Genomic DNA, 27412 nt, shown 5'->3' with positions numbered 1-27412 from the left:
GGGAGAACAGGGTAATGGGGAGATAATAAGCTTTTCAGATTGGGAGATCTACCACTTAAAAAGTGGCTGTGGGCAGGACACTTAAATTCTTTGGAACTCAACTAGGTTCACTCAAATTTAAAAATGAGAATAATAATATATACCTTGAAGTGTTTCAGAGAAAGATCTAACCTAATGCCTGGGTATAAACTTCAATAAAGACTCTTTTATTTCATTTTTCTCCCTTTCTGAGTGAGCTCATCTCGGTCATAAAGATGCTATGAGGAGCACTGAAAAGACCACTGGACCAGGAGTCAAGAGTTGTGTTCTGGTAACAGCTTTGTTATTAATCGTGTAATTTTAGGAAAGTCACTTTCTGGGCCTTAGTTTGCTTATCTGTTAAACGTAAAGGTTGAACTCCAATTCTGTTCTATGACTCTGTTATTCTAAATATATTTTAATGGACTAGAATCTCAATGTTGGAAATGGTCGTATAATAACTGTACTAAGAATAAATAAATCATTTTGAAAACAAATAAGTTGATTTCCAAATCCTAGAATTAATAGTTACATCATTCACTGTAGTGAGCTCATAGATAGATAGGTAGATAGATAGATAGACAGATAAATAAATAATGCACATTTTGAGGACTGAAGTTCTCCTAACAAATCTTCTACCTGTTTATTAATTAAAATCTATGATCATGCAGAACACATACAACTTTCAAAAGAAACATTACAAGAGTCTAGGCTGCTACAAGTTTTAAAGTATGAGCTTAAGCCAACCTACTCAAAGAAATTCAGAGTGAAAATGGACTTTCTCCTTTAATCATCACTCTGTGAGGTGTTGTGTTTGATATAATTTTATAAGTAGGGACTTCAGAGAGAAGAATTATCTCATTTTCCATATTTGGAATACTTCCATATTTGTGTAGAAAGAAAAGTTTGCTCTCCACTCCAGTATCCCCAGTGTTAAACTGATATGCACCTTGGATTTATTTTGTTTCCATTGTATAAACTCAATACTTGACTTCAAAGAAAAGTAAGATACAAAGTCCCTCTTTTCTAAGGGGCAGAAATCCTTTGTGTCAACTGGTTGACCCTTGCTCTGTCAGGTCCTATTGGAAGTCTTTTGTAACACAATGCAGGGGACTCTTCCATGTGTTGATGCTATTTACATAGTCGGGTGGACCTGGCTAGATATAAAAATCACATAAACTCATGAAAGATTATGGTCCCGTTTCCTGACCACAAGGATGGTGATTGATATATCCAAGGAACCTCTGTTACTCAGAAAAATTGCTAAATGTTCTACCATGAGGGGCACTTTGAAACACTGAGGGAAAGAAAGAAAGAAAAAGGCTGAATCTAGACTTCTGTAGGTTTGTGGCAGGGGAAGAGGATCTGTTTGAATCCGACAAGGGATTTGCTTCGGGGAATTTCCTGTCCGGCCCATTATTACCGGGGTCTTTGTAGATTGCGCAATGACGTTGGGTTCCCCATTGGGCAGCTCCCGGGGAAAGCAATGGGGAATTCTTACGCTTTCCCTCTAGGTCTCAGAAGGATCTCGTTTTCTCAGTGTCTCTTTCAGGTTGGCAGAAGCCAGGAGCCTGACACTTCCCTCAGATGGGACAGGCAGGCTCGGTGGCCGCGTAAACACACTGTAACCAAGTTCTTTGCTGATTTTACAGAGTTTCATTTGCTCCCAAGAAGCACTGACGGTACTCAATTGTCTAGTGCTGGCCTGCCCCACAGGAGCCTGGGGGCTCCTTTCCCCTAACCCAGAACTAGCAGCACGGGGGGCGGGGAAGCAGGGGTGGGGAGGGGTGGGAAGGCAGTGGTTTCCTTGCGCACAGCGCGATGTTACTTAGTGAGTCGCTGAATGGGGAGCGCTGCTGTCCCCAAGCCGATTGGTACTTCTTGTCAGGAAGAAACGCCGAGAGGTGGGAGTGCCTGGGGAGGGAGGCAGGCGGTCCCTACCGCAAGCGCGGGGAGCTGCCTTTCCGCTCCTTTGCCTGCTTTCCAAGCCTGGGCTTTTAGGAGTGGCTGAAGCTGCGGAGCGCTCGAGGAGCCTGTGAATGAACCCTCCTCCTCTTCCTCCTCCTCCTCCTCGCTGAGTCTCCTCCTCGGTGCTGACGGTACTGTGATATAATGATGATGGGTGTCACAACCCGCATTTGAACTTGCAGGCGAGCTGCCCCGAGCCTTTCTGGGGAGGAACTCCAGGCGGGCGGGCGCAACAGCCGCGAACATTAGGTGCTGTGGACAGGCGCTGGGACCGGGCTCTGCGGTCAGCCCCGCATCCTCCCGCATCCTCCAGCACCATCCCGCACCCTTCCCCAGGCCACCGCGCTTCCTATGTGACCCGCCCCGGCAACGCCGAGCCCATTCGCGCAGCGCTGAGGTGAATTTTTCCCCTCAACTGCAGTAAAGCCGCCTTTCAAGGTAATCACGTTTCTTTTGTTCCCCCTTAAAAAAAAAAAAAAAAAGAAAAAGAAAAACTTATAGGAAAAAAAATCGAGTTTAGAAAAAAAGAAGTACGTTGTAATTGGTAGAAGGCTTTAATTAAAGCTAAGAGAACTAGCTCTGAGAAATTAAGAAAATATGTGCACTGTAAAAAATGCAGGTAACTTTCAGAAGGATGTTTGGAGAGAAGAATACAGGGGAACCTTGGTGCTGAAAAAGATCCAGACAAAAGAAGCCCGGGGTGGGGTGGGAGTAGAAGGACAAATGGAATTGGGGGAAGGGAGGGAAGGGAATGCAGAGAACCCCTAGAAACGTCGTGGGGTCTTGAGCTGGAGAGGAGGGACCCGTGGCACCTTGATCCTTTTTTTTTCTTTCTTTCTTTTTTTTTAACCTGCTCGAGGCAAAAGTTTGAATGGGGACCACCGAGACTTGCTCACATACAAGTCCCCGAAGCCGCCTTGGTGCAGGCCACCTGGCTCCCGGCCCCTGATGTGTGGTCAGTGCCCGGCGTTCCTGGAAAGCTGTTCCCAAGCAGCTTCTGACAGGGCGATCCGGGACCTGCGCGGACGTGACCCCCTCAGCCCGCGGGCGGTCTGGGAGGAGGTCCGGTCGGGGAGGTGCAGGGTCCCCGGTCCGCGTCTCTTCGGCGACGCGGGGGCTGTCAAGGCTCTCTCCGGTGCCCCTGGGTTCTTTTGTCCTACGCGCGGTGCGCCGGAGCCGGCCGGGAGGGAGCAGGGGATGGGGGTGGGGTGTTTGGAGCGACGCGGAGGTCTGCGAGGCGCCAGGGCGGGAAAAGCTTGCCCCGAACCAGTAGGGATGTGCAAGAATTTTATCTCACCCTGAGGAGCGAAGTGGAGGCTTTTGCTCTGGTCTCAACGAGCAAACCAGCGCTCAGATCGCTCTTCAGACAAAGGTGGCGCGGGGACCCGAATCTGGGGCCTCTAGGACCAGCCCTCTCGCCCGGACTACTGCAGTCCTCCTTTTCCTTCCATTTCCCCACCCCCTCCCAGCCCGCGGCCCTAGTTGAGCAACTTTACTGGCGGGTCTTGCGGCGGCGGAGAGCGAGTGGCGGCAGCTCCGGGGGACGCCCTCGGCTGGAGCGCCCCACCTCCCTGCGGAGGCGTGGGCGCCACCGGTCTACATCCCTGGTGCGTGAGGGCTGGGGGGCATCAGGGTTGTCCAGGCTCACTGTCTGTGTCACTGGGCGTGGAGCAGTCAGTGGGTTAGGCAGCGGAGAGCGAGGTAGAAAACTAGTGTCATAGCTTAAACTATTTGCTCTCGGATCCAGCTGCGCCGTAGCAAGTCCTGCAAGTCCCCGGGAGATGCTACGGGAGGGAGGAGAAATCTACGCGGCGCCTGGAGAGCTGTCCCGCGGTGCGCACACCCACAGGCGGAAGGACAGTCTCGCTATCTGTGTCCGTTTCTCATCTTTGTCTCTCCCTCTCTGTCTCCATCTTCTCTGCCTCTCTTCCCCTCTTCCAGCCTCTGCTTGGTCTCTTTCGCTCCTGCGTCCCCTCCCCCCACGGCTGACAAATGAATGGCTAGTGTGAAATCCCTGCCTCCTCTGTCCGCGGAGGCTGGCAAGGAGGGAGGAGCGAGGGAGGCGGTGCGCTCCTTCGGATCTACCCCCACTTGCTGTGCTTCGAGCTTGCAGAGCCCAGATGTCTAGGAATAGGGAGTTTCTTGGTGGGTGTGGGCGCCCCCTGATGGAGAAATGCAGCACATGTGGAGGACAACGAGCCCCCCCGCCACCCCAAACCAAATGAGCCGCTTTCACAGCCATGTATTCAAGGATGGAGCACCCTAGCTTCCCCTTTAGTTGTTAGTGTTCTACTTCGGAATCTGCGACGTAAATCTAGGGATTTGGAGGGCCCAGGAAGAAGACTTGTCTTTAAGGGCCGAAGCGCCTTCTCCCGAGTCAGCTGGGACATGCGCGGCACTCTGGGCCAAGCCTGCAGTTTGGTGGACTAACGCACGTGGCCAAGGGAGGATCCAGGTTTCGGGGGGCTTGGCGCTCAATCTTGGACGTCACTTTAAGAAAGATCATACAGAATGCCTTACTTTTGGAAATTTTATTAAGGCCCACGACCACTCGAACCCAAAGCTAGGGTCCCGTCCCAGACCATTGCCTAAGAAGGGACCCTAATCCAACATTTAAATTTCCTCAATTTCACAACACTCGCCGAACGTGGAAATTTGGGAGGAGGGCGCCGCGAGGAAAAAGGAGAAAAGGGAAGGAAAGGGACGGTGGAGAGAAAGGGAAGAAGAAAGGAACAGAGACGGGGCACATGCACGCAAACAGCCGGGAGCGGACCGGCCGGGTTCCTTTCAAGGTTTTGGACTAAATTTCGCGTCTCCTTTTAAGCCATTGTTTAAATCCCCAAAGCGATAACAAACCCTACTGAAGCGGCGTGCTGGGAGGGAAGGCGGAGGAACTAGCCCCTTAGAGAGGCTGGGGCGGGGGGCATCTCTTCACGCCTCAGCCCGCGCGAAGAGAAGAACCGCACCAGGCGCTTCCCGCAGCGCCGGGGCTCATCAGCCGCCGCCACGTGGGCTGGGGCTTCAGCTCCCGGCCCGAGACGGGTGTGACTTCTTGGGCTCGGAGACAGCTGCACTACGGGACCGGCAGTCGCTCAGCGCAGAGGCTGGCGGGGCGCCGCCTGGGTCCCCGCCCAGAGGCCAGTGGGGGCGTGGCTTTAGTCCTTCCGCGGGACAGGGGCGGGGCGGGGAGAGCGGAGCGGCGGCGCACCCAGCGCTTAGGCTCCGAGAGGCTGCTGGAGCCGACCAGACTTCTATCCTGACGGCGCTAAACACTCTTATTAAATAAAAAACCATTTGAATTTTTTTTTGCCTTGCTTCTTGGGCGTGGTAGGAGGAGTTTTCCCCTTGCGACAGAAAAGAAGTAAAGATTTACTCCAAGCAAACATTTTTGGCAGAAATATGAGACGAGTTTATCCTGTGATCCATATATTGACTTTAAAGATCACTTTTAGTCAATTGCAGGATAATCACCTTCCATACGTCCTAAAGAGTTCGTCTAGCGTGGCAAACAATTGCCATTGAAAGGACTGATAGATTCCATGAGCGCAGACCTTAGGGGCTGTGAGTGTAAATCTGGTACCTTTGCATGGCGAGCTTTAGCTCGGGCCCGGCCCATAGTGGGAGCTCAGCTCATATTTATGAAATGACTGAGCTAGTGACTTGGGGGAATGCGGCCCAGAGTTGATGCCGCCACTTAGTGCTACATTTTAGACTCTCCTACTTCTTCGCTTTATCTTGGAAGAACAGAGTTTTAATGATCTATTCCATCTCCAATTCTGACATCTAATTGATCCCCTTTCCCTTCCTTTTTGACTCCTAAAAGCTGTGACCTAAATTCTTTTAAACACTGCTTGGCAATTGTGCCAATCCTACACTGAAAATATTCCTCTAAAGACCTAAAATGGGATGTTTTGAGTCTAATATAAAAATAGGAAGGCGTCAATGGAAGCAACAACTAGTTTTCTGAGATAAAATCTGTGCCAGTTTGGGGAGTATGTAACCTGGGATGTGAGGGCATATCAAGCAGAAGGTCTCGGAGGCTGACTTCAGGTTCTGAGTTCTATGTGAAAAAAGGAAGATTTTACAATTGTATGTGCCTGTCCCAACTAAACTGCAAAGGGTTCCACGGATTCCAAAGTGGCTGAGCAATTACTTGCTCCAGCAGGAAGTCCACGGTCCTTCGTCTTGTGGGTGGTGGGAAGAGGGAGGAGAGTCAAGACATTTGCTAAAGATTTGTGTAAGAATTCAAAGTTTCGCTTTGTTTTCCTTAGGAGATAAAAAATATATATATAAAGTTAGCCCTAAATTGTATCTCCTGCTTTTAATTTCAAGTTTAAAAAGAATTTAAATTTAATTTTAACTTTAATTCAAATTTAAAGTTTGAAAAGAATCCCCCTAGATTTATATATGTTTACAAACATAGGTTTCTTCTTTTTCCCTGTGCCTACAAACTGGAAGGAAATACCTGTGCTATCCTAAGATACCTATATCTGCACCCTTGTAAATTGTTTGGAAAGGACCTAAAAAGTTAATTTAAGGCTGAATATGATTAATGTTAAAGATATAGTCATTGTTCTTTCTTTCCTCACATTATTACTCTTAAATACTTTGTGGTTAATGATTGGTCAGTAATTGAACATCAGAGCCTTTGAGAGCACAAAGATCAACCAGCACTGTCACCCAACAGCCATATAACTAAGCTCTTTTTGCCTAGTGGGATTCAAACATTTTTATTGACTTTATTCATGGACAAACATCACTAGATACTGTATTTAAAATGGGATATTGCCCTGTGACTGAACAGAACTTCTCCAGACCCATGGTTCTTTTGAGGAAGAGAATGAATGACTGTAGTAGGCTATTATTCCACCACCCACCTAGAGAAACCAGTTAGGACTCACAAATACTCATTGTTGGGGGTTACTGGCTCTGGTATGAGAAAACATGCTGATTGTTGCATAGGTCTGTACTTTACCAGAAAACACAAGGCCCGTACTCTCTCTGATTTGGAATCAGAACAAGGAGAAGTAGAGATAAATGTCTTGGCCAAGCTCCACTTCAGTTAGTGAACGTTTGCCAGTTTCCTCTGTTAGCCTAAATGTGGTTAATTACTTATATATACATTTATACATTTATATTATGTATATGTTCTCCAGGGTATTTGACTGCCGTGTTCTTATCACTGAATGTGCCAGGGGTGGTTCTATTTCAGTGGTCAGTGCAAAGCATCTTTATCTAATGTTGTTTGTTTGTTGTGTTTCCCTGAAATGCCTCTGGATAGATCTATCATCTTTAAAAGTGTGTAAATGCAGATCTACACTTAAGTTTACCTTTTTCTCTGTATACATCCTTCCTTTTTCTGTGTACATCCTATCTCATTCTTCTTAAGAATTTTAAGACGTGTTTATGTCTATAAACATGAGATTACATAGTTTATGATAAACACATATATAATATATGTTGTAATGTTTTTATTATTAAATTACTGAGCTGGTATTACCTGTGGTGTAGTGGAAGGAGCACTAGAATCAGAAAGGGCTTAGAATCAGAAAGCTTGAGTTGCATTTCCTAGTTGAGAAAACCAGGTTAGACACAACTTTTAGACATTTGGTGTCAAAAATCTATTAAATGGATATGCAGTTATAAACATCAAAAGGGTGAATACCTGTGAAAGGGCTTTGATAAATGAGAACTCCACAAATAAATGGTGTTAAGATATATCCCTGGGGCTCATATTGATCTAATTCTATGATCTTAATAATAACAGCATTACCCAAATCATGTATTTCCTACTAAACCTACAAAATGTGTTAGAGAGGGACATACTGTTTTAAGAATTGTCTAATTTCACACTTGTATGTGGAATCTAAAAAAAACAATACAAATGAACTTATTTACAAAACAGAAGTAGACTCACAGACATAGAAAACAAATTTAGAGCCACCAAAGGGGAAAAGGGGAAAGGGATAAATTAGGAATTTGAGATTAACAGATACACACAACAATATATAACATAGATGAACAACAAGGACCTACTGTATAGCACAAGGAACTATATTCAATATCTTGTAATAACCTGTAATAGAAAAGAATCTGAAAGAAGAATATATATATATGTGTATATCTATTTCTATATATCTGAATCACTGCTGTGCACCTGAAACTGACACAATATTTTAAATCCACTATACTTCAATTTAAATAGAAAAAGAATTGTCTAGTTTAATTGAACAGAAGACAGAGTCCAGAAACAGGCTCAAACGAACATGGATATTCAGTGGAAATGAAGAATTATTCAATAAATGGATTGGGCACAATGGATTGGTTCACTCAAAATACAAGTCAATCGTTACCTCATCTCTTATCCCAAAATAAAGTTAAGATGGATCTAATATGAAATGTAGGGAATGACATTTAAAAAAATAACTAGAGGAAATTATAAGATTTTTAAAATAATAAGCTAAGAGTAAGGAAACCCGTGCTAAGGAAAAGGTGAAACCCATGCTAAGGAAAATGTAAAACCCAGAAGCCATACTAGAAAAGATTAATAAATCTGACCAATAACAATTAAATTATTTACATGGAAACAAATAACACATCTGGAAAATATTAGCAACATATGAGAGACAAAAAACTAACAACTCTTTTGATATGCCAGGACCTTTTACAAAAACTAAACCACAATCTATCAAAAAGAAAAAGTGGCAAATGTTTTATGCAGGCTGCTGGCAGAAAGAGAAAAATAAATGTTTTAACATCATCTTAAAAATTGCTCCGTTTCATTCATAGTTAAAGAAATAGTAATTAAAACAACAATGATATTCTGCACCATTTTTTCATCAATCAGAGCCGTAAAGATAAAAATAGTTTAATGAAAGTTTGTGTTGGGTCAAGTTGTGGGGAAACTGGATCTCTCATATATGTGAATAGGTTCATCTTTTTTAGAAAGTGATTTGGTAATAGCTATCAAAATTTTTTTAACTGTATATACCTTTTGACCCAGCAATTCCTCTTCTAGATATTGTCATATAGACATTGGTATGAATGCCACTCAAAACAAATGGCCAAGGATGCCCTTTGCAGCATTATTTCATAGGAAAAATTTGGAAACACCTTAAAGACTCATCACAGGAACTGGTAAAATAAACGATGCTACATTTATCTAGGGGAAAACTATGCAGCTGTTAAAAATGACACAGACACACTGTATTAGCTGATTCAGAATATTCTCCGAGATAAACTGTGTTTTAAGTGAAGAAAGTAAGGTACCAAATAGCGTAAAATATGCACCCAATTATGTACAAAATGGGCATATTCATTCATTCAGCAAGTATTTACTGGGTGTCCTGGGCATTGTGGATACAGCAGTGAACAAAACATCAAAGGCTACATCCCTGGAGCTTATATTATGGAGGGCAGAGAAAGGCAATTCCCAAATATACATATACAATGGGGAGATGTGCTATGATGTAAATAGAGCATGAGAATGGGAGTGGAGAGTGCAGTGTGTTGTAGATCAAGGAGGAACAGGTTCACCAGGCAGAGAACAGCGCAGTGCTAAGGAGCAATGACATGAAAAAGCTTAGCCAAGTCCAGGTGCAGGAATCCAGTCACATGTTAGCGGTATATCCACATGGTGCCATTATTCCTGTGAAGCAAATTCATGACACTTCATGTTTAAACCATGATATCTCTCTCTGCATTACAGCGTTTCCTCCTTTGAGAAAGCACTCCGTAGCAACATGATAGACAATGCTCTTTACATCTACTTTGTGGCTGAGGTATCCTGGACAATTGGTTGTCTAGGGTAACTAATTCAAAAACTAGAAGACAAACCACTGTGTCTGCATCCTTAAGTCACCCTTTGCTCAGTGGAGCTTCCCCAAGATCAAGGGAGAATGCTAAATATCTGTTTACTAGAACCTTGGCTCTCTCTTTCTCTGAGGCAGCCCATCACCGGCCTGACCGTTATCCCCTCTGCAGACATCTCTTATGGATAGGATTCCTGTTGACCTTGTCTCTTGTGTCTCCCAGGCAATTAAACAGCTTCAGTCAGCTGTGACTTGATTGTTCAATGACTTTTTCCTCTTCTCATTGACTTCACTGGAATAGAAGACTAAATATAGGCACTGGCTGTCATATCTCCCAGGTCTTTCTGTGCAGACAGACTCGTTATCACTAACAAACAATGCTTACAAGACCCACACACAGAAGAGCAGAAGAATAGAGATGGGGGTCGGAGTGGTGCTCAAAACAAAGAAGCTCCAGAAAGTTTCTCATTTAGTAAAATCAAAGAAGGCAAATGGTGTGTTTAACAACCATGACCATGAACACAGTCTTATAAAAACTAGAGAAACGGAATGACATCCCTGGACTCTAAGGAAGAGGCAATGGAAATATAGTTCTGAGGTCAGAACTTTGGGCATTTGAGGTATATGGAGTGGAAATGGATGAGAGGCCAAGCGGCGCCAGTGCTAAGCTTGAGTGCATGGAGCCAAGGCCAGAGGCTGCTGCCTGCTTAGTGCTAATGACTGGCCAGCTAGAATATGGACCTTGAGCTGCCAGGTCTGATTTTCCAAAAGAAGTCAGAGATCTGGGACTTAGTGTGAACTCTCCAATTTTTAAATGTTGGCAACTTATTTAAACATATTTTTGCAAATATATTTAAAACATGACTGATCTCTCCCTTGCACTTTTAATGCACTGGCTCCTTCCCTAGCCTTGTCTTAGGGACAGTCTTACTTGGGCAAGTGATGAGTATACTTGTTATATAGATGAAGAACTGTTTCCTCCCCTCCCTCAAAAAAAAGCCACTTTTATGAGGATGAAGTATGGCACAAAGAGTTAGACTTTTGAGTATCTGCCTTAGACAGGAGATCAGGATGCAGAAGACCCATTCCTGGTCAGGATTACATCTTCCCCTCTGGTTTTGTTATAAGATCCAACACTCTAGATATTGACAAACATCAGATATTACTGAGTCACAGTAAATATTAAATGTATTTCAGGTGTTAATTGGCCCACTCACCCATGTTTAAAGAGATTGTTGACACTTCTCTTCAAAATGTATTTCTGAATAGGAAATAGGGGCATTGGTCACACATTTGGTCAACAAACCTACCTCAAGGGTCTACTCTGAAGCTGGCACTGTGGGTGAAATATTGTGGGAATTAGTAAGCTGAATGTGATACCGGCTCTGCCTTCCGGAAGCCTACTGTTCTACACAGGAGATAAAACATGTTTCTAAATAATGATTCAGAGCACATAGAAATAAGTTATAGGACAATTTACTGTGAGCATGAAGTTGTACACAGCTATAGTAGTAACCCAGGTTATAATTTTCAAATCTAAGAGCTTTAAATACTTTTCTTTTTACTACTAGTGATATGAAACGAGGAAGAGAACACTGGTAGAAAGCTTCAATTAGAAATTTTAATAATAAATATTGAGTACTGAATATGCTGTGTATCACTGAGCTATATTTTATATACATTCTTTTATCAATTCTCATTGTACTGCTTTTCATTATTAAATAGCTACTGGAAATGAGAGAGTTAGTAACTTACCCAAAATCACAGAGTATAAGCAGAAGATTTGGAACTTGAATTCAGGGCTATTTGACAATGGAAATAGACTTTTTATTATTATTATTTTTTAAAATTTTATTTTGGAAATAGACTTTTAACATTAAGCTTATAAAAGTTTCCTGAAAAAAAGAAAAACAATTAAGAAAAATTTTTCTTGAAGGACAATAGGAAATTATTGTTTCTAAGCACAATTACAGAAAAGTTTCTTATTTGGATTCAGTTAGTACTCATGGAATACACTGTCTTTAATAGCATTGTATGATACAATCTGAAATTTCATTTTGTTGAAAACTGTAGGGTATGTGAAATTGATATCTTAATTTTTCCCTGAAATATTGTTATAGTATTGAGATATGGGTATATACTTCCTGCTTGCTGTGGTATCTTATTAATAAAAAAGAAATGTAGAAACATAATTTCCCAGTTAGTGTGTAACAACATCTATTAGCATATCTCAGTAATTATATGATAAATAAACTTAATTATCAAGGTTACTTTAGGATTATCAACTGTATACTTTTCATTGTGAGTTGTCAAATGGCCTATTGATGGAAAATATAAGACATACAATGTATTAGGTAAAAAAAAATGGTCTTCAGGACATATCTAGAATTTTATAATTTTTTTTTTTTTTTTTTTATAATTTTTTTAAGAAAGGTTCTAACACTGATTTCAATATATATAAAATAAAGCAATCAGGTAGGGAAGAATATCAAGAGTAAAGGTATAGCTGTCATAAATTATGAAATTGAATTTGAGCCCAAATTGGACTTGGATTCATTCTTACAGCATTTACTTCTTTTTAATCTAGGTTTTCTAAATCATACACAATTTAGATATTTTCTAAGGCAGTTATGCAGGGCACCAACTCAAATATGCGTCAGTTAGGATACCTTCAGTGACAAGCAACAAAAATCCTTGATTTTATTGGTTTAAATAATAAAGGAATTTATTATCTACTATAAAGAAAGTTCAAGGTTATGGTTGGCTGTAGGTCTAATGCCTGAGCACTTCAGCCCTGCCTCTCCTGATTCTTTCTCAGCTTCATCCCAGAGGGTATCTTATATACTCATGGGTGCAAGATAGATACAACAGTTTCACAAGGTATATCCTATTTTGATAATGTCCAGTGAAGAAAAGCAACCATCACTTCCTTTTTTCTCTTCTTAAAATGAATATACCTTTCCCAGGAGCAACCCCTTCACGCAAGATCCTCTCACATCTCATTGGCCAAAATTGCATCATATACTCACTCCAAAACCAGTCATTGGCAAAAGAAATGGGAACAATGTAATTGACATAGAATAATCAGGATCATCCCCTTGGGCTGGGGTTTGACCCAGGTTCCACTAAAGTATATGGCTGTGTGAAGGAGGGTAGATACTAGAATGGAATTAGAGTTTTGTTAGAAAAGAGATGGAGGAATGGCTACAGGATAGCCAATCAACAATGGCTGTTATAGAACAGTCCTAAAGGTAACTGAGAAGGGAATAACTGTGGAGATCAAATAGCCCTCTGCAGTTCTTCTGAGCTTAGCTCTTTGATTTCTAGATGGTCCCCAACAATGGTAGTTATACTCCTCATAATGATAGCTTCATAGATATTTGAGCTGGAAGGGACCATGCTGAGACCCAGATTTGTTAAATGTCTTCACACAATAAATTAATGGCAAAGCCAGGGCAGGGTTTCTTGACTCTCAGTACAGGGTGTTTTCTTTCATTCTTTACCCTTCAGACAGTTGGAACTGCTTTAAAACTCATGGCAAGCACTGGCCTTTTCTGTAATTAACAGCTTCTTATAATATATGTATTTTGTTTGTTCAGCCTCCTAGAAACTAAATTGAGTTTGTGCTTTAAAAAGCCTACTGGAAAAAAAAAAAAAAGAAAAGAAAAAGAAAATTGGAAAAAATAAATAAATAAATAAATAAATAAAAATAAAATTAAAAAAACAAAAAACAAAAAAAGCCTACTGAGATCCTTGTTCTCTGTTCTGATACCGTGTGCATGAACCACCAACAGGTTTCCTCCTACCTCACATTTGATGTGAATCCCTTTCTTGCAACATCTCTCTCAATAGCTTCCCCATCTTCTCTTGCTCCATCTATGACCAACTTCCTGTTTCTAAATAGATTTTGTGGTCGCCCCTCCCTCCTTGTGCCAGCTCCTAGCCACTAGTTACTTAGGCTGTGGTCTATATTGTTCTTCCAACAGCCTACCCTGTTGTGGTTGCCCCACACATCCACATTGTTATATGTCCCCAGTTTGGGTTCTGGGATTATTTTGGTAACTACCACATTGGGTGAGAGTCAAACTAATAATTTAAAGTGTTGGGACAACTTCTCCTATTGCAAGTCTCCTCCTGTTTTTACAATCCAAGAGGAGCTGCTTCTTGTACTCTTATTACCTATAATGCACAAATAGAATGTGATGTATGGCCTCCCACAAACCTGAATGCTTATGATTTACTTTGTGTTTTTCTTCTTTTCTTTCTAGGACAAGATGTTGATAAATATAAAGAGCATCTTATGGATGTGCTCTACCTTAATAGCAACCCATGCACTACAGAAAGGTGAGTGTGGTAACAATTTTTTTAGGACTAATTGAAATAAAAATTGAAGTACTGGGGCGTGGAATGGGATTATGGAATCATTAAAATAAAGGATGGGGCTTCCCTGGTGGCGCAGTGGTTGAGAGTCCGCCTGCTGATGCAGGGGACACGGGTTCGTGCCCTGGTCCAGGAGGATCCCACATGCCGCGGAGCGGCTGGGCCCGTGAGCCATGGCCGTTGAGCCTGCGAGTCCGGAGCCTGTGCTCCGCAACGGGAGAGGCCACAACAGAGAGAGGCCTGCATACCGCAAAAAAAAAAAAAAAAAAAAAAAGATGAATTTTTGATCTATTCATTGCTGAACACTTTTAGCTAAAATATTATTAGGTTGAAAACAGTGGTTTAAAAGAAATCAATCATAACAAAATAATGAACCAGGTGCTAAAGAAGCAAGTGGGCTTTCAGTAACTTCCCAGATTACTTTCAGACTGTGCAAAAAGGCTCACATGTGGGGCTGGGCATATTTTTAACTTCTGCTTTCTTCAACACTGCTCAAAAATTTTCTATATTAAAAAAAGAAGACTATTAAACATTCAGGAGGACAGAGTTTGAAAAAAGTAAAGAAGATAGAGAGAGGGCTGATAGCCAAGTTTTTCCCCCACCTCCATTTCTTTTTTCCTTCCCTCCCCTCCCCTCCCCTCCCCTTCCCTTCCCTTCCCTTCCCTCCCCTTCCCATCCCTTCCCTTCCCTTTCTTCCCCTTCCCTTTCCTCCCCTTCCCTTCCCTTCCCTTCCCTTTCCTCCCCTTCCCTTCCCTTCTCTTCTCCCCACCCCCTTTCCAGTAACTGGATAAGTACACATCCACTGTTTTTGTTAGCTGTAAATTATATATCCATCTAATGAGTGTTCTGTGATTCCAAATTTGTGGACTCTGGTCTATGAAAAAAAATACTGTGCTGAGTTTCAGTGATCTGCTCCCATCAAGGGTCTCTCCAGACTCAGCTTCCACTTCTTTCTCATACTCACTCTATGCTTCTAGTCTCTGCAAGAATTTACAATTGCATTCATAGACCTTCTTATTCCCTTTTATTTACATGCAGTTCCTTCTGCTTGACAGTCCCTTCTCTTGTTCTCTACAGTTCCACTTCAGTTCATTCTTAAGACTCAAAATTTAAGTATCATTCCATCTATTCATCCATCCATCCTTCCACCTATCCACTCATTTATCCATCCGTTGACAGTATTGTTTGAATACATTCTATGTGCTACATGTTAGTCTGGGTCTCCAGGGATATATCAGTGGATGAGTCATACATTGTCTTGGATTTCATTAAACCTAATCTCCTTAGTTACATGAGGTAAGCGATAAACAAGTAAACAAACAATCCAAGTACTTCCGAATAGATGAATATAAAGCAGAATGACATCATAGGAAATGGCATAGGGTGGGGGGCAGGGGGGTGATAAAGCGTCTTTGAGAAAGTCATACTTAAACTGATGTGGGAATGATGAGGAAGAGCCAGCCAGCTAAGATTTGGCCCAAGTTAGGTAGTGTGTTTGAACAACAGAAAGTTCACTGTAGTTGGAGAGCAGTGATCAAGAAGAAAGTAGGAGATACAGACAGAGAGATAGTCAGAGGTCAGTTCATATAAATAGTAACAATATCTAATACTTAGAAAAGAGCTTCCTGTGAGCCAAGAACAGCTTAACATTAGCTTATTGAAACATTCGTTATCCATAGAGGAAACTGAGAACCTAAGAGACTTGCTCAAAGCCACACAACCAGTAAGTAGCAGAACTGGGAGATAAACCAAGGCTGTCCCAGGTGTGTGTGAGCTTTACCTCTGTTACGTTTCTTATCTATATAGGGCATTGTAGCTTTAGAAATGACTAGATTTTATTTCCAGGAAGCACTGAAGGAAGCGCTGAAGGGTTTCAGCAGGTGAAAGACATGAGTTGATGAATGTTTTCAAAGTTCCATGTTTGCTATTCTATGTAGATTTGATTGTAGGAGAGCAAGGGTGGCAGCAGGGAGATCATTTAGGAGGTTATTGTGGTCACCTGTGTGTGAAATGGGGCGTGGCAGAAGAGCTGGAGAGAAGTGAATTCTCATCTCTCCAACATGGAGATGGAGGATTCAGACCAACAAATGGATTGGATGTGGTGTGGTGAGGGCAAGAGAGGAATCAAGGACGAGCTGACTTTGGACATGGCTCTCATTCCCCTTTCCAGCCAATTTAAAAGCCCTTTCTCTATGTTCCCATTGTCCCCTGTGCTGTGACATCTGTTATAGCCCATACCACTCGCTATGATAAGTTATGCTTCGTTTTTCTTCCCAAGGGGAGTGTAGCTTCAAGAGAGCTGTTTTTTATTTTCTAGCAGAGTTCCTGACACACTGCTAGCACTTAATCAATTTATGTGTTGAGTGAATAAGTGAATGAATAAATACACAATGTGTGAATACCACAGTGAATGACCTGGATGGCCGTCAGAGTCTAGGCTCCACCAATCCAAGAGCCCAGGAGCTGTCCTTTTCAGCATTTTCAGGAAGTAAAGGTTGAAGGTCACAGAGAGGAAAGGACAACAGCATCCAGTGAAGAGGGAAGACAGAAAGGAGATAGAGAAAAGGAGTTGGTTTGGGTGGGAAGTAATAGGAGGGAATTATAGAGAAAGTAGTGGGAGAACCTTGAGGAACAGGGCAACTCACCCTCCACTTAAAACAAAGAAAGAACTCATACAAACAGTAGGGAAACAAACAAACACTTATGGTATAGCTCCTTGATGGTATTTTAAAATAGTAATAATAGCTAACAGTATTGAGTGATTTCTACGTTACGCCTCGTTCTAAGTATTTTACTTTGTTATCCCTTTTTAATCTTAGCTCTCCGATGAGACACATGCTTTTATTTTCCCCATTTGGCAAATGAGGAAACTGCAATATACCAAAAGATTTAGAGACATAGCTAATGTAGAAGATTATACATCAATTTAGTGATTGAGCCTGTAGGTGAACCCAGGCAGTCTGGCTCCACAGTCCATGCTCTCAACCACTGTATTGTACTTTATCCCAAGCATCAAGTTCTTTGCAAATCTGTAATCACTGTTAAGAGATGTCATTAGTTTGGGGCTAATTTCAGAACAATTTTTACTTTTTCATGTGAGGGGTAAAAATTGAACATGTAAGATCCATATGAAACAGACTTGCCAAGTTCATAGTGAATCACAGAGCAGTAACTAGTTGAGTCAACACAAGTACTCTTATCTTAAGGTTTTCTCTGTTTATGTCTACGCACGCAAAAGGTCAATAACTAATGAACACTCTGTCTATTGGTTTCTGGATTTATTTTAATGCATGAACTCTTTGCTTTAAAAATACCCTTTATATTGATTATCTAGCATTGACCCAGTTATTTGGAAATTCCTCTAATATTAATAAATGCAGCCATGCACAGTTATTAGTAAATGAATGAACAAGAGAGTGACATTAATACTTGAGAGGGTGATAAATTCCTCTATACTCACTCTGACAATTATTTGGCTAAGGTCTGTGTGTGTGTTTGTTCAAATTGTGTAGATAGAATTTGCATTATCCTTGCTCTGCAGAATTTATTGGAAGAGAATGAAACATAACTGATCAGTCATTGTTCAGAGATTTCTCCCTTACTGTATTCATTTAGACCACAAACTATCTGGTGGGAATAGTGAATTTTTTTTAAACGAATTTTTTTGAATTTTATTTTATTTTATTTTTTATACAGCAGGTTCTTATTAGTCATCAATTTTATACACATCAGTGTATACATGTCAATCCCAATCTCCCAATTAATCACACCCCCACCCCCACCCACCACTGCTTTCACCCCTTAGTGTCCATATGTTTGTTCTCTACATCTGTGTCTCTATTTCTGCCCTGAAAACTGGTTCATCTGTACCATTTTTCTAGATTCCACATATATGCGTTAATATACGGTATTTGTTTTTCTCTTTCTGACTTACTTCACTCTGTATGACAGTCTCTAGATTCATCCATGTCTCTACAAATGACCCAGTTTCATTCCCTTTTATGGCTGAGTAATATTCCATTGCATATATGTACCACATTTTCTTTATCCATCCGTCCATTGATGGGCATTAAGGTTGCTTCCATGACCTGGCTATTGTAAATAGCGCAGCAATGAACATTGGAGTGCATGTGTCTTTTTGAATTATGGTTTTCTCTGGGTATATGCCCAGTAGTGGGATTGTTGGGTCATATAGTAATTCTATTTTTAATTTTTAAGGAACCTCCATACTGTTCTCCATAGTGGCTGTATCAATTTACATTCCCACCAACAGTGCAAGAGGGTTCCCTTTTCTCCACACCTCTCCAGCATTTGTTGTTTGTAGATTTTCTGATGATGCCCATTCTAACTGGTGTGAAGTGATACCTCAGTGTAGTTTTGATTTGCATTTCTCTAATAATTAGTGATGTTGAGCAGCTTTTCATGTGTCTCTTGGCCATCTGTATGTCCTCTTTGGAGAAATGTCTATTTAGGTCTTCTGCCCATTTTTTGATTGCGTTTTTTGTCTTTTAAATATTGAGCTGCATGAGCTGTTTATATATTTTGGAGATTAATCCTTTGTCCGTTGATTCGTTGGCAAATATTTTCTCCCATTCTGAGGGTTGTCTTTTCGTCTTGTTTATAGTTTCCTTTGCTTTGCAAAAGCTTTGAAGTTTCATTAGGTCCCATTTGTTTATTTTTGTTTTTATTTCCATTACTCTAGGAGGGGGATCAAAAAAGATCTTGCTGAGATTTATGTCAAAGAGTGTTCTTCCTATGTTTTCCTCTAAGAGTTTTATAGTGTCTGGTCTTACATTTACATCTCTAATCCATTTTGAGTTTATTTTTGTGTATGGTGTTAGGGAGTGTTCTAATTTCATTCTTTTATATGTTGCTGACCAGTTTTCCCAGCACCACTTATTGAAGAGGCTGTCTTTTCTCCATTGTATATCCCTGCCTCCTTTGTCATAGATTAGTTGACCATAGGTGTGTGGGTTTATCTCTGGGCTTTATATCCTGCTCCATTGATCTATATTTCTGTTGTTGTGCCAGTACCATATTGTCTTGATTACTGTAGCTTTGTGGTATAGTCTGAGGTCAGGGAGTCTGAGTCCTCCAGCTCCGTTTTTTTCCATCAAGATTGCTTTGGCTATTTGGGGTCTTTTGTGTCTCCATACAAATTTTAAGATTTTCTGTTCTAGTTCTGTAAAAAATGCCATTGATAATTTAATAGGGATTGCATTGAATCTGTAGTTTGCTTTGGGTAGTATAGTCATTTTCACAATATTGATTCTTCCAATCCAAGAACATGGAATATCTCTCCATCTGTTGGTATCATCTTTAATTTCTTTCAGCAGTGTCTTATAGTTTTCTGCATACAGGTCTTTTCTCTCCCTAGGTAGGTTTATTCCTAGGCATTTTATTCTTTTTGTTGCAATGGTAAATGGGAGTGTTTCCTTAATTTCTCTTTCAGATTTTTCATCATTCGTGTATAGGAATGCAAGAGATTTCTGTGCATTAATTTTATATCCTGCAACTTTACCAAATTCATTGATTAGCTCTAGTAGTTTTCTGGTGGCATCCTTAGGATTCTCTACATATAATATCATGTCATCTGCAAACAATGACAGTTTTATTTCTTCTTTTCCAATTTGTATTCCATTTATTTCTACTTCTTCTCTGATTGCCATGGCTAGGACTTCCAAAACTATGTTGAATAATAGTGGAGAGAGTGGACATCCTTGTCTTGTTCCTGATCTTAGAGGAAATGCTTTCAGTTTTTCACCATTGAGAATGATGTTTGCTGTGGGTTTGTTGTATATGGCCTTTATTATGTTGAGGTAGTTCCCTCTATGCCCACTTTCTGGAGAGTTTTTATCATAAATGGGTGTTAAATTTTGTCAAAAGCTTTTTCTGCATCTATTGAGATGATCATATGGTTTTTCTTCTTCAATTTGTTAATGTGGTGTATCACATTGATTGATTTGCATACATTGAAGAATCCTTGCATCCCTGGGATAAATCCCACTTGATCATGGTGTATGATCCTTTTAATGTGTTGTTGGATTTTGTTTGCTAGTATTTTGTTGAGGATTTTTGCATCTATATTCATCAATGATATTGGTCTGTAATTTTCTTTTTTTGTGGTATCTTTGTCTGGTTTTGGTATCAGGGTAATGGTGGCCTCATAGAACGAGTTTGGGAGTGTTCCTTCCTCTGCAATTTTTTGGAAGAGTTTGAGAAGGATGGGTGTTAGCTTTTCTCTAAATGTTTGATAGAATTCACCTGTGAAGCCATCTGGTCCTGGACTTTTGTTTGTTGGAAGATTTTTAACCAGAGTTTCAATTTCATTACTTGTGATTGTTCTGTTCATATTTTCTGTTTCTTCCTGGTTCAGTCTTGGAAGGTCATACCTTTCTAAGAATTTGCCCATTTCTTCCAGGTTGTCCATTTTATTGGCATAGAGTTGCTTGTAGTAGTCTCTCAGGATGCTTTGAATTTCTGTGGTGTCTGTTGTAACTTCTCCTTTTTCATTTCTAATTTTATTGATTTGAGTCCTCTCCCTCTTTTTCTTGATGAGTCTGGATAAAGGTTTATCAATTTTGTTTATCTTCTCAAAGAACCAGCTTTTAGTTTTATTGATCTTTGTTATTGTTTTCTTTGTTTCTATTTCATTTATTTCTGCTCTGATCTTTATGATTTCTTTCCTTCTGCTGACTTCAGGTTTTGTTTGTTCTTCTTTCTCTACTTCTTTTAGGTGTAAGGTTAGATTGTTTATTTGGGATTTTTCTTCTTTCTTGAGGTAGGCTTGTATAGCTATAAACTTCCCTCTTAGAACTGCTTTTGCTGCATCCCATAGGTTTTAGGTTGTCATGTTTTCATTGTCATTTGTCTCTAGGTATTTTCTGATTTCCTCTTTGATTTCTTAAGTGATCTCTTGGTTATTTAGTAATGTATTGTTTACCCTCCATGTGTTTGTGTTTTTTATGGTTTTTTCCCTGTAATTCATTTCTCTTCTCATAGTATTGTGGTCAGAAAAGATGCTTGATATGATTTCAATTTTCTTAAATTTCCTGAGGCTTGATTTGTGACCCAAGATGTGATCTATCCTGGAGAATGTTCCGTGTGCCCTTGAGAAGAAAGTGTAAACTGCTTTTTTTGGATGGAATGTCATATAAATATCAATTAAATCTATCTGGCCTATTGTGTCATTCAAAGCTTCTGTTTTCTGATTAATTTTCTGTTTGGATGATCTGTCCATTGGTGTAAGTGAGGTGTTAAAGTCCCCCACTATTATTGTGTTACTGTCAATTTCCTCTTTTAGAGCTCTTAGCAGTTGCCTTATGTATTGAGGTCCTCCTATGTTGTGTGCATGTATATTTATAATTGTTGTATCTTCTTCTTGGATTGATCCCTTGATCATTATGTAGTGTCCTTCCTTGTCTCTTGTAACGTTCTTTATTTTAAAGTCTATTTTATCGGATATGAGTATTGCTACTCCAGCTTTCTTTTGGTTTCCATTTGCATGGAATATCTTTTTCCATCCCCTCACTTTCAGTCTGTATGTGTCCCTAGGTCTGAAATGGGTCTCTTGTAGACAGCATATGTATGGGTCTTGTTTTTGTATCCATTCAGCAAGCCTGTGTCTTTTGGTTGGAGCATTTAATCCATTCACGTTTAAGGTAATTATCGATATGTATGTTCTTATTACTATTTTCTTAATTGTTTTGGGTTTGTTTTTGTAGGTTCTTTTCTTCTCTTGTGTTTCCCACTTAGAGAAGTTCCTTTAGCATTTGTTGTAGAGCTGGTTTGGTGGTGCTGAATTCTCTTAGCTTTTGCTTGTCTGTAAAGCTTTTGATTTCTCCATCGAATCTGAATGAGATCCTTGCCGGCTAGAGTAATCTTGGTTGTAGGTGCTTCCCTTTCATTACTCTAGGTATATCATGCCACTCCCTTCCTGCTTGTAGAGTTTCTGCTGAGAAATCAGCTGTTAACCTTATGGGAGTTCCCTTGCATGTTATTTGTCATTTTTCCTTGCTGCTTTCAATAATTTTTGCCAATTTGATTACTATGTGTCTTGGAGTGTTTCTCTTTGGGTTTATCCTGTATGGGACTGTCTGCACTTCCTGGACTTGGGTGGCTATTTCCTTTTCCATGTTAGGGAAGTTTTCGACCATAATCTCTTCAAATATTTTCTCGGGCCCTTTCTCTCGCTCTACTCCTTCTGGGACCCCTATAATGAGAATGTTGTTGTGTTTAATGTTGTCCCAGAGGTCTCTTAGGCTGTCTCCATTTCTTTTCATTTTTTTTTTCTTTAATCTGTTCCACAGCAGTGGATTCCACCATTCTGTCTTCCAGGTCACTTATCCATTCTTCTGCCTTAGTTATTCTACTATTGATTCCTTGTAGTGTATTTTTCATTTCAGTTGTGTTGTTCGCTCTCTGTTCATTTCTTCTTTAATTCTTCAGATCTTTTTTAAACATTTCTTGCATCTTCTCGATCTTTGCCTACATTCTTTTTCCGAGGTCCTGGATCATCTTCACTATCGTTATTCTGAATTCTTTTTCTGGAAGGTTGCCCATCTCCACTTCATTTAGTTGTTTTTCTTGGGTTTTATCTTTTTCCTTCATCCAGTACATAGCCCTCTGCCTTTTCATCTTGTCTGTCTTTCTGTGAATGTGGTTTTTGTTCCACAGGCTGCAGGATTGTAGTTCTTCTTGCTTCTGCTGTCTGCCCTCTGGTGGATGAAGCTATCTAAGAGGCTTGTGCAAGTTTCCTGATGGGAGGGACTGGTGGTGGGTAGAGCTGGCTGTTGCTTTGGTGGGCAGAGCTCAGTAAAACTTTAATCCACTCGTCTGCTGATGGGTAAGGCCTGGCTCCCTCCCTGTTGGTTGTTTGGCCTGAGGCGACCTAACACTGGATCCTACCCAGGCTCTTTGGTGGGGCTAATGGTGGACTCTGGGAGGGCTCACGCCAAGGAGTACTTCCCAGAACTTCTGCTGCCAGTGTCCTTGTCCCCACAGTGAGCCACAGCCACCCCCCTGCCTCTGCAGGAGATCATCCAACACTAGCAGGTACGTCTGGTTCAGACTCCTATGGGGTCACTGCTCCTTCCCCTGGGTCCCAGTGAGCACACTACTTTGTGTGTGCCCTCCAAGAGTGGAGTCTCTGTTTCCCCCAGTCCTGTCACAGTCCTGCAATCAAATCCCACTAGCCTTCAAAGTCTGATTCTCTAAGAATTCCTCCTCCCGTTGCTGGATCCCCAGATTGGGAAGCCTGACGTGGGGCTCAGAACCTTCACTCCAGTGGGTGGACTTCTGTGGTATAAGTGTTCTCCAGTTTGTGAGTCACCCACCCAGCAGTTATGGGATTTGATTTTATCGTGATTGCTCTCCTCCTACCATCTCATTGTGTCTTCTCCTTTGTCTTTGGAGTGGGGTATATTTTTTGGTGAGTTCCAGTATCTTCCCATCGATAATTGTTCAGCAGTTAGTTGTGATTCTGGTGTTCTTGTAAGAGGGAGTGAGAGCACGTCCTTCTACTCCGCCATCTTGAACCAATCTCTCCAGGAATAGTGAATTTTTGTTAGCATTCACTTTTATTTCTTGCATTATCAGAGTTTCAGACAAGTTCTTGCAGGTAGCAGGGTTTTTTTGTTTTGTTTTGTTTTTTAGCATGCATAGTCAGTAAATATTATCTTCTGAACTACTAAATTTCTCTCTTAAAATATTTAGATTTGGTAAACTTAGTTCTTGTTACCCCCCAGTGCCTTACAACCCAAGGTTTCATACACAAAAGACTTGGCCACACAGCTTCTTGTTCATCCTGTTGTTAAGACTGGATTCTACATGAATATTTATTTACATCCAACTGAAGCTTTTAATTTTCTTGTATCTGTAAACACCCAGAACAATAAATAACCCCTGGGAAATTGCCTGTTGGTATAAGTTTGTTCTAATATATTTTTTCATTACAGCACAGTTATTGAGTAATGCTCTAAGTGTCAGAAACCTCCCAATCAGATAGATAGAGATGAATCTCATATCTGCCCCTATACCTCTAAAATTGTGAAAAGAACTGTAATTTAGTAATAAATATTAAGGAATTGAAAGTCATTTATCTTAAACTCATTTTAAAGGAAATCATAAAGGGTCTTATAATTTGTTGTTGTTGTTGTTTTACCGGTACGCGGGCCTCTCACTGTTGTGGCCTCTCCCATTGCGGAGCACAGGCTCTGGACGCGCAGGCTCAGCAGCCATGGCTCACGGGCCCAGCTGCTCTGTGGCATGTGGGATCTTCCCGGACCAGGGCACGAACCCGTGTCCCCTGCATCAGCAGGCGGACTCTCAACCACCGTGCCACCTGGGAAGCCCAAGGGTCTTATAATTTATATCATAATTGATGCTGATGGTAAAGATGTTTATTCTCCATTTAAAAAGCAATCTTTTATTTGTGAAGTTAATGATCTATAATTCTTCAGGAAGGAAGATGGGATTTCCTAGAACATATGATGAATATAAATTAGGAGATTTTTAGTTCATAAAATTTTCACCCCTTCCCTTCTCAGGACCCCTTTTCTTGGCAAAAAAGTACAAAATATCTTTTTGTTGTCTTCATCTCCCTAATGGGATCTAATCTTTTTGAAGTTAAGTTTCATTCCTTAGCATCTGTATCATTTCTAATGCATGTCCATTTTGAGATGTGTGTTACTAATGCCTTTAAGCACTAATTCACCAAGTGTTAGATACATATCATTTTGTTGATTAACATTATTTCACTCCACCTAGAGGCTACTATTACTATTCATCATATTTGCATGAACTGGGAGTTCCTTGTGCACTAATGATAATTTCTATTCTTATTACCAACACATTGTCTACCCAACTAGTAGAGACTGGAAGATGGGGGAAAAAGGGAGAGGAGAGGTATAGATTTCTATAAGCATGAAAGAATGTGGGTTTTTTGCATGTAATGGTATTAAATTGTGGTCAATGTGTTTTTTCTCATTAAAAGTTTAAGGGCTTAAACAGAAAGGCATTCTGTAGATTAATACTTTAGAAGGTTAGGTGAACAGATGCTAACTCCCCCTCCCCACCCCCACCCGCCCCCAGGATATAATCTAGAGGTAATGTTTCACTGCAAAGTGATTGCAGCTGGATTTCTCATTACAATGAAAGTCTTTGGTTCAAACACTGAACCAAAGAGCATTCTTCAAGTGCTGGGCTTCCCCCTGTTCCAGTCTACTGAAGTATGTTTTAAAATTTTCACTTCCCCTTTGAGTTGTTTTCATTTCCTCTAAGGTAATGTGGCAGTTATCTTAATCATTTTTCTTCTTCTGACCTGTAGACTTAAATTTGTTTTTTAACTATTCTTCCTAACATTGGTCCAGTCTTTTAAACCTGCATTGCTTAAGTCTAGTCTTCTCTTGCCCTTGATTGCTTGTCTTCCTACACTTGCCTTATTTTATCACTTATTTTGTTCATGTTAAACACTAAGTTACAAATACTTTAAAATGAATGCCATATTTTTAGCTCATAAAAAAATAAGCATTATTAATCCCTGTCTTTGTTATAAAACATTACTGAAGTTGTGTACTATTCTCTGTATATAAAATCATTCTAATTATTTCACATATTGAGGATATAAGCAACCCCCTGTAATGGTTCTTATCCATTCACATATTTAATAGACTCAGTTTGTTAATTTAGTATTTTCTCTTTCCTCTAGTCAAAGTGGAAAAAAGCCCACCTGTTAAGGGCTCCCTCTCTGGAAAAGTCAACCTACCTTGTCATTTTTCAACCATGCCTACCTTACCACCCACTTACAACACCACCAGCGAATTTCTCCGAATCAAATGGTCTAAGATTGAATTGGACAAGAATGGAAAAGATTTAAAGGAGACTACTGTTCTCGTGGCCCAAAATGGGAATATCAAGATTGGTCAGGGCTACAAAGGGAGAGTGTCGGTACCTACACATCCCGAGGACGTGGGCGATGCCTCACTCACCATGGTCAAACTGCTGGCCAGTGATGCAGGCCTCTACCGCTGCGACGTCATGTATGGGATTGAAGACACACAGGACACAGTGTCTTTGGCTGTGGAGGGTAAGGCTTTGGGAATCTAGAAGAAGGTAGTATAACACGATACCTGGTTCAGAAATGTGGTGAAACAATATTCAAAAGTAGCCATTGCTCAGGGGTTGGACAAGGGGAAAAACATTAATCAACACAACAGTCTATGTCTTTCACCAAAAATGAACTGTTATTTGCTCAGGAATCAAGGAAGGTGACTTTATACTAGGTATAATGAATACTTCAAGACATGGTTTATAGCTCAAGAATCATTACTTCATTATTGAGACCTATCAGTGGTTATTTTTTAATACTGTAAAGGCTGTTCTCATTTTGTTTTAATTTTAACATATGTGTATATGTGCATATACATGCATACATATACACACATATAGATATATACATACACACACACAGGAAAAAACCCCTTTCCTTCTTTTTCTCACTCTCCTAGCATGATTATTAAAATCTTTGAATTTGCTTTTAAGAAATATAAATTATATCTTAACTTACATTGAAGAAATAAGGCACCTAATAAGTACCATGGTATATATCACAGTGCTTTGAAAAAGCTAGGACTCAATAAACATTTGAATTGGATCAAAACAAGAACTCAGTGAATTTTTTTTAAGGTCAATGCACTGGTTGTTGTCCACTGTCTTGCAATGAGGCATTTTAGTTTTAGCCCACATTGAGCGGTGGTTTGTATGTCATTTGAATTTAAGTTAGGAGACAAAGCAAAGAAAAATTGCTTTAATTGGGTACACACATAATGCCATAGCTCTTGGAAGAAAAATATTTTGGCAAGTTATTAAGCAAAATTCTAATACCCAGACATGATGGAACAGATTTTTCTTCCAACCCTCTACTTCCCTATAAAATATTTACCTTTCAGAAATATATACAAAGGGTTTTATTAAAACTCTTTCTTGTGTAGCCAAAAGGAAATATTTTGAATTTCAGATGTGACAGATTAATTTTCTGAACATCCTTTTCCATTCAGATTCTATTGCTTCCTTCTATAAATCTATTTTTATGTTTTCCAGGCATCCACTAAACACCCTGGGCTCTTTGCTCTTTTAACCTTTTTATCATTTACTTTGGTTTGTCTAGTATTGTTTTTTCTACTGATCTCTCTCTTCCTCTTTTTGTATAATGTAACATACACTATATATATATGGTG

The 27412-nt window shown here is 40.4% G+C and overlaps 1 protein-coding gene across 2 annotated transcripts in view; it reads left to right on the top strand.

Moving 5' to 3' along the window:
- The first annotated feature begins 1964 nt into the window (after nt 1–1964).
- VCAN (versican) overlaps nt 1965–27412 on the top strand; it is a 114519-nt gene continuing 89071 nt past the window's right edge. Inside the window, exons 1-3 of one of the 2 annotated variants that reach the window (XM_027100688.1) lie at nt 1965–2424; nt 14066–14141; nt 25885–26262. In XM_027100688.1, the coding sequence (XP_026956489.1) occupies nt 14072–14141; nt 25885–26262 (448 nt within the window). In that variant the 5' untranslated portion in view covers nt 1965–2424; nt 14066–14071. The remainder of the gene's footprint in view (nt 2425–14065; nt 14142–25884; nt 26263–27412) is intronic. The other variant, XM_027100689.1, reaches the window with a different exon arrangement.

The sequence above is a fragment of the Aethalodelphis obliquidens genome, unplaced genomic scaffold (genome assembly GCF_003676395.1).
Source record: "Aethalodelphis obliquidens isolate GAN/ISIS:26980383/991018 unplaced genomic scaffold, ASM367639v1 scaffold4, whole genome shotgun sequence".
NCBI classification, from domain to species: Eukaryota; Metazoa; Chordata; class Mammalia; order Artiodactyla; family Delphinidae; genus Aethalodelphis; species Aethalodelphis obliquidens.
This window is presented reverse-complemented; position numbering and strand designations above follow the sequence as displayed.